Source organism: Ciconia boyciana, chromosome 13, assembly GCF_034638445.1.
Source record: "Ciconia boyciana chromosome 13, ASM3463844v1, whole genome shotgun sequence".
In the NCBI taxonomy this organism is placed as follows: Eukaryota; Metazoa; Chordata; class Aves; order Ciconiiformes; family Ciconiidae; genus Ciconia; species Ciconia boyciana.
In genome coordinates this window covers 18,681,799-18,689,911 of record NC_132946.1, presented here as the reverse complement: position 1 = coordinate 18,689,911, position 8,113 = coordinate 18,681,799, and the positions used below count along the sequence as shown (strand labels likewise).

Here is an 8,113-nt window from a genome sequence, read left to right as displayed (position 1 = left end):
TCGACTGTACTTGCAAAACCCATCCCCGTGTACCAGGGACTGCGCGCAACCCTGCGCAAGCTGATGGGGAGCCCGGCTTCCGACAGCCACCTATGCTATTAAAGGTGTTGCAGGCTACTCTGTTTTCTTAGAGCTCCGCTACCCAAAAATCAGAGATTGTGTGAGGATCAAGACTTCAATAGGAACAGTTTTAGTTTCTGCAGTTGTAGACAAAGGCAAAAAGAACCCCAGAGCCAGGAATTGTGACTTTAAGACCCCCCCCAAAATGCAATCCAAGGTTAACATGAGTTATTTTGAGGCTGATCCGGAAGTGGCAATATGCACCTCCAGCACAAGCGGTCCCAAATCCCCAGTTTTGGGCAGAACTACCACCTTTTCCCTTCAACCTCTTCCCAGCCCACACGAAAATTGATACTTCTCCACCTTTCAATTGGTAGTTCAAAACAACAACAAAAAAAGACTTTAATTTATACAAAACAAAACCATGTATAATCAGTTGAACAACATTGACTGTACAAAGAAATAAAAAAATAAAAGGATAGTCCAAAAAAACCCAACTCAGGAATGGTACAAGTGTTGGAGAGCAGCTACAGACTAGTGTTGACATCAGATGCAAGAATCTTTTCCTTTTAAATAGAAAAAAAAAAAAGTTTTTTGCTGAGCAAACACTTCAGGTAAATCTTTCATCCTCACTCCAGACAGGATCTGTGGAGACCTTATCGGGTGAAAAAAAAAAATCAACCACAGGGAAAAAGGTGTGGGGAGGTGTCACACGTGGCAAAGCCAAACCAAGCAGAGGTACATCAAGTTTTTCTAGACATGCAGCAGCTTTGTGATTTGAGGAAGGAAACCTTCGTCCCTCTTCACCCCGCACACCGGTGCCCAGGAGCAGCCCAGCGAAGGGGCCCCGCGGTGCCCAGATGATGTTTTCCAGGAGAATTGCCTTTGCAGTGCCGGGGCGCATCACCTGTTGGCCGTATATCCCCGGGCTGCTGAGCCAGCGATTGTCTTCTGCTGTGTGTTAAGTGATGGGAAACAGGTGCCAGCCATCCCAGACAGGTTCTTGAAATCCCCCAGCCTCTGCCCCACCACGCCGAGCTCGGCTGCGGCTTTGCTCTTGAGCCAAACCACCACTACAAAGGATTCTTCTCCCCCCTCCATCTGCCTAGGGTTTAATTCTCTCCTCGCTCATTTGAGCTGGGCAATAAGCACGCTAGAGACGAGCCAAGAGACCTACCCCTGTATTGTATTTTGTTCTACAGAGTGGGGAGGGGGAAGGCTCCTTCGCCTCCCAGGTCAGCTCAGAAGCAAGGGGAAGGAGATGTCCCCCAGGGAGGGCTGCATCCCTGCCTGCTGCCTGAGCAAAGCGGGTCCGTCGGCCACGCAGGAGCCGCTGCGGCTTCATTCTGCCCATGCAATGCAACAAGCTGCTGACGGGGGGAGAAGGGCAAGCCCGGGCCTTGCGAAGTTGCTAACTTCAGGAGGAAGGTGGCAGCACTGTACCGGCTGGGCTCCTCGCTGAGGAGGAGACCGGCCCAGCACAAGGAAAAGCAGTTCACTTTCTACCACGCCACTCACAATCTACACGTCCTGGCCACCTACACCAATCTGTTGGCATAGCTTAGACCCACTGCCAGGCCCTGCTTAGCTTTTGCAATAAGGGCTAGGCGTTATTTCTAAGTTTCCAGGTGAATTTCCAGCACAGATCAGCCATGGAACGAAGCCAGGGAAGCACACGCCCTTGCTTGACACAAGGTCTTCTCCAACAGCACGTGCACATCTCAAGCTCTTGCCACTGAGCACGCATGCCCCTCTAAAATCCAGGAGCGGTCCTACAGAGCAAAGCAGTTTGCTTTCCCGATTTCCTGGCGCTGCCACGAAAGCCGAGCGCATTCACCACGATGGGACCTGGGGATCGCTGTTTTCCCACACAAACTTTTCACTTTCCCAGTCCCTGCTCCTTCACGCTCCAGTGGGGAAAGCTGCTTCTGTCCTTTCCCCACTTTCATCCAGGAGGAGCCGCAGCAACGCTAGCTCAAGCGGAATGTCTTTGGAAAAGCAAAGCAAGAAGCAGCCAGGATTCGGGGGCTGCCACAAGGGTGGTGTCGTGTCAGGGTCCAGAGGGCTGAGTGGTGGATGGAGGGCTCCGGAAGCGACAGCCAAGGCTTTACAGCAATAAGGGACAAATTCAGCACTTTCCCCTCTGCTTTAGGCACGACGCTTCTACTCTTTGCTCCTCAGTCCCCAGTCAGCCGCACATCAGAAGGTGCAAAGCGAGCGAGGCATCAGTCTGACCTCAGAGCTGCCTCTTCATCCTGCCTGCTGAAAACAAACCCCGAGACCCTGGCCTCTCCGCTCTGCCCCTCGATCCACTTACGTCCCACCCTGCCTTCAGCACTCACAATTTTAGGGAATGATCGGAATAACGCAGCTTGGGGTATGTTACACATGAATCGTTCTTTCCTTCTGCATATGTAGTATTTAAAAAAAACCCAGCACAAGCCCAGGTGGTGATTGAAAATCTCTTAAAGCATTTGTATATTTTCATCGGAAAATCCTCCACTTCTCCCCTTTTGCTGACACTGGGAAAGTTAATCCAGTGCTTGTATTTACATGGCTGCATAAAATTTTCCCTGACTGCTTCTTAAAAAAAACCTTAAAAAACAAGTGATATATATATATATGTATAATATTTACATAAATAAACAAAGAAGGCAAGCGGACTGCTTCCTTCCCCTTTCCAATTGGCCAACTCTTGCCTTGTTTTCTTTGTTTTTGGCAACAGCAGGTTAACATCCCACTGAAAACTGTCATTAGTCCCCTGTCCCCGTTTCTTTTTTTTCTACATCCAATGATCACTATTGCACCAGCAATCTGTTCAGGAGCCCAAGAGTTAACGTTGCAGCACACACTCTCCTTGCCTACTCCCTTAAGCCTCTCAATCTTCCATTAAATCCATTTCTCCATTGAGACTGGATGAGCTTTTTTCCCTTCCCCCCCTCCCCAACCCGGCAGCTGCTGAATTTTCCACCCCAGGCCGAAAGGCAAAGCCCAAAGCATTCTTGGAGGGTCACTTGGCAGAGTCCTCTCCCCGCCAGCGCTGCGAGATCCAGCCGGCACCACGCTTCGTATGCGGAGCCAAAACGCGAGCACATTCCCAACACTTGCGCGCGCCATCACAAAAAGCAACCGCGGCCCATCCAAAGGATCCAGTCGAAAAGGGTTAAGTGTGCAAACAGCTGTACATCGGTGGGTGGGTGTGGATACGTTAGAAGCTCACGGCGCGTCCATCCTGCTAAGAGATCTTGCAGTTGTTGCGTGAGCAGTTCTGTGGGGGGCTCTGGGGTGGACGAATTGATTTGGATCTCTTCAAGCTGTTACCTTTGCTGCTGCTCCCACCCCCGCTGCTGGCCAAGGAATACGACCGGCCGTGCATCATCACCGCGTTCATCCCGTTGGCCATCGAGAAGGATTTCAGGTGACTCTTGATGGTGACAGGCAACGGCAGCTTGTCGATGAGGTGGACTGGGGTGCAGGAAACGATGGCTCGGCAGCACAGGTCCTGTAAGCTGAACACTGGTGGGGGAAGAGACCAGACAGTCAAGGGCCAAGAGATTTCAAGGGCTGCCTTCTCCCTACAACTATTCCTTATGCTGTGCAGTTCCTGCTCCTTTGGGGAGAGAAGCTAATAATGATTGCACAGGAGCCTTGAATAGGAAGCAGATTAGTTAGGACAAAAGTTTGGGAAACTCCAGGTGAGCTCTGCCTTAGAGGTTAGTGCTTTGCCAGAGACCAGCTTTGGTGTCAAAATAGGGCTTAGACACTGCCACCCCTCTGCTCTGCACGGTGCCCGGGACAGGCAGTGCCTTGCTCACGTTCCTGGCAGACACTTGGCTTCTCAGGCCATTGTTTGGCAGCCAGAAGGACGTGCCCAGGGAAGGAGGCAACAGGGTCAGCAAGCCTTGGAGCAGGACAGTCTCACTTGGGACCTGCTTGGGGAGCAGCAGCCACGGGGCCAGCTCTCTGCGGAGTGCCTGCAGCAACAGAGATCCCACCAAGCCAGAACGCTCTGCCCTTTCAGGCCTCCCAGCGTCCTCTCAGCTCCGTGTACACCATGAGCCTGCTTTGGGAAGTCTACTTGGAGGGGATTTCCCAGCAAGCGGCCACACGAGGGCACGCTTTCACCTCCAGCCTGCCGCGAAAGCCACGCTGCTATTCCCAAGCGGGCAGCCCCTATTCCCAAGCGGGCAGCCCGGCAGCCAGCAGTTACAAGTCCTGCCTCTGGAAGAGGTTCAGAAGAGGTCTGCGAATGCAGCCCAGTTCCTGCTCTCCTGCTCACCATCCCTCCGTGAGCTGGAGACAGCGGCACGGCAGCCAGGTCGGGGCAGGAGCCCTGGCAGGTAATTTGGTGGCTGGGGCTGGCAAATAGGATTTTCCCTCTCTCATGAGCAGGAGCTGAGGATCCATATGAAGGCAGGTCACCCCCGGAGTGCAAATCTCCTGCTGCTCAGACTGCCAGTGGGGCACACTGCTACCTCCAGCTAGGAACGTGGGACTTAAGACTATTTTGCTTCAAACACAACAGGCTGAGATGCAACACAGACTCTGCTTGCTGTTTGCACACCGCAGCACATGTGCCTGGATATATGGAATACCCTAGCCCACTGCTCTGTGCCGACAGCAGGGATGTGATTTAGTCCCTTTCAGTTCCTTAGCCTCATTCTGCCTCCACGTCTCTCCAAAACAGGAGACGCAGGCTCAGGCGAGGGTAAGGACAGAGGTACTTATGCTTGGATTCATCCCACACAGCCATTTGATTGAAGTATTTTCAAGTTGTGAGCTTAATTGCCCTCAGCCTCATCCAGAGTAAGTGGAGAAGCGTAGGATGCCCTGGAGCAATTCAGATCCCAGACATGCTGAACTGCCTTCTGGAGCTGCCCATCTCTCACCGCTGCCTGCTGGGTTCCTGCACTAGTACAGGCAGCTTGTTGTGGCCCAGCTTCAGCTTGTCTGACCCGAGGCATTTCTCCATGTCAGGTGCTTTCAGATCCCACGGTTACTAATAAATACACCTCCCATCTAGGCAGTCAGTCCTATCTCTCAGTTTCAGCCCAGACAGCTCTCGCGCCTTTCCCACGCCAAGCACCTTCCTCACTACTGACCTCTGTTGGGTCTCCAGATCTTCTCCATGCCGTGCCGCATGAGGACGATACGGGACAACTCCGTGAAGGACTCTATGACGTTGAAGTTGCACAGGGGGCTGACCTCAAAAAACGTCATGCAGTTCTTCTCCGCGTAAGCCCGGGCCTGCTCCGTTGGCACCTGACGCTTGAAGGCGAGGTGAAGCCTGTTTCCCACCAGGATCCGAGGGACACCTGGGGCATGCTTAAAAAAGGAAAGAAGTGGAGAAATCATGGCTTGTCCTCCGTAAGGACAGCCTACAACCAGTATTCTGCTTAGCTGCAATAGCAGTGAGGGCAAAGAAATGGGAACTGCTCTGCGACTGAGAGGGACTGCCAAAATCAGTACTACATGGTGAGGAAGAGTAATTTATCCCCTCTACAGTCCATTTTAGAGGGAACCTTCCTATCTTTCTTGGCCATTCCCAAGCCCTTTCCTACTACTCTGGATTTATACAGAAGTGGAAGGCAGACACTTGCTTTGCTTATTAGCGGACTGCCATCATTTCCTCTCCGTAGCAGAGCCATTCTCGTCCCCATATCAGAGGTGGCACCTCCACAGATTTTTGCTATAGACCACCGCATGTGTTCTTCCATTCAACTTACCTCATCTATTTCCTTTATCCATCGGTCTATCCCATCGAAGGACCAGCGATTAGTGATGTCATACACCAAGAGAATTCCCTAATGGAAGAAAATCAGGAGCAATCAGGAAGTTTCATAGTAGGCAAACCGGAAGGGAGACACACCTGAAAGACCACCTCCATATGCAGAAACCAAAAGGCTAAGGGACAGAACATTGCTCCAGCTGCACTATTTGTGTGCTTACTAGGGCAAAAATTGAGACAACAGGACTGTACTAACTCAGTCCCAGACTATTAGGGGAGGTTTTACTCCTGTGTTGGCTTGAACAGCCCCCAAATAATTTCCAAAGCAGCAGTTTCTACAAAGGAGGAGGAACTGCCTCGGTGACTGTGTATCTGGAGGAACAAGGCTGTGCAAATCCAGTACAAACTCACTGAGGTAGAAAGAGTCTTTTTCTTTTCCCCTTATGCAGAACAGCTGCATTCAGTGGTAGGATGGTAGCAGAACATGATGAAGTTAATAAAGCACACCCATCTTCAGCATGTTTTCCCCTCTCCAGAACCTGTCTCATTCTGCTGTCCCTCTGCTGGCAGGGAAGAAGTTGAGTGATGCCAATAAGCCACACTGGAGGACAGATCTCATGACCAGGGTCCACACCAGGCTTTGCTGAAGGCAGCGGGTGTTGCTAATTGTCACTGCCGCACCGGCAGAGAACAAACACAGTACAGCGATGCTGGCAAACCCTAGAGGGTCAGATCAAAGGCCCTGCTGAAGGACCTTCCCCCGCCCTTTCTTCTGGAAGAGAGGTACCTACTGCATCTCAGGCCCACATCCATCATCCCTAAACACCACCCACATCCACGACTCACTTCCCAGTCACCTCTCGAGGTGCAGCACAATGATGCTGGCAATGAGGACAGGCACAACTCAAGGCAGGAACGTTTGTGCCTGCAGCCGTGACAACATGGAGCAGCACTTCAGAGGGTCTCCACCTGAGCCCAGCTATCAGGACTCAGGGGCAGGACCAGACTGCTAGCCACCACTCAGGTCCACAGCAACTCTCAACAAGTGAGCTTTTCTTGAATCAAAGTATTTCTGAGGACAGACACAAGGAAAGTAGGCTATGCACAGCCCTGCAGGCACACAAGTCAACGCATCAGGAGCTGCTTCTCAGTACCAGTTAGGCACATACAGCATTTAGAGAATTGTCTTAAGCAGCAGCCTTTCTGCAACTCTCCTGTTATTTTTCTGACTTCTTGTCACTCTCTTCTTTGCAATCAAGGACATTGCAACTGACAACAGGCATTTCAAGGTTACTTCACAGAATTGCAATTGAAGATGCCCTGAAATGGGAACTACAGAGGAACAGATGATCTCGCACTGTGAGAGGAGGCACCCCAGCTGGGAATGCAGCGCTGGATGAAAGGTAGCCCAGCAGCAATAGGACTAAGCTAAGGGCAAAACAAACCAGCCTGAGCTGACTCCAGGATAACAGATCACTTAGCAGCAAGCTCGGCAGAACCAGTCTTTCTGAATCAGGGGTATCCCCCAGGAACAGCCACCCCTACAGCAAGTCCCCAGCGCAAGCAAAAGAGATCTTAAGTTGGCAAAGGAAAATCTCAGCTGGAAGCCTAGTCCTCCCTAGGAGATGCCTCGATACAGCACAGTGAAGGAGGGAGCTGACAAACTGCCTAGCATCTGTCCTGGTACAAGTCAGAGACTACCAAGCACCCTCACGTACCAGTGGAATTGCTCCTTTATTCATTGAAATGGAAGATCCACGACACAGATGGGAAACACAAGCTACCTAGCCCTCCTGAAACACAGCTCTACAATATTTCCTGCTGCCAAAGCCTGTGATGAACTGGGGGAAGCCTGTACAGAAGCCATGTATGTGATATCCCTCAAGTTTATGAAAAAATAATCATCAGCATGACATCTGGAGCACATGGGAATGATAAACACCAGGGCATCTAAGCCACAAAGGCACTTGAATCCTCATAATAGTCATGTCTTGAGCTGGCATTTGAAGTGTTCCCCCCGCTTGGAAAAGCAGCCTTTCTCCGAGTATGCTGGATGTGCCTCCATGTTGTTTGCCTTTCCCTCAAAGCTCTCTCACAACAAGCAGCTCTCACAAAGCCTGCCCAATTTTATTGTTTTTAAAAGTCTTGGTCAGAACAATCCTGATTCTTGAGCTTTATCCCCAACCTCATTGCACAGCATTTCCATCCCGGGCAGTCACTCTCCAGGAGAGGCTTGCTTTTTCTGTCCTCGCTGGCCCCCCAACATCTACGCCTCTGCGTTTGTACCATTTGCAGAAAGGCTCAAATGTACAAAAAAAAAGTGGA

General features: G+C 51.2%; 1 protein-coding gene across 1 annotated transcript in view; it reads right to left on the bottom strand.

The window, feature by feature from the left end:
• Nucleotides 1–423: 423 nt before the first annotated feature.
• RAB40C (RAB40C, member RAS oncogene family) overlaps nt 424–8,113 on the bottom strand; it is a 37,958-nt gene continuing 30,268 nt past the window's right edge. Inside the window, exons 5-7 of the mRNA XM_072878020.1 lie at nt 5,787–5,864; nt 5,163–5,385; nt 424–3,576 (exon numbers count right to left, since the gene is read on the bottom strand). Of these exons, the coding sequence (XP_072734121.1) occupies nt 3,296–3,576; nt 5,163–5,385; nt 5,787–5,864 (582 nt within the window). The 3' untranslated portion in view covers nt 424–3,295. The remainder of the gene's footprint in view (nt 3,577–5,162; nt 5,386–5,786; nt 5,865–8,113) is intronic.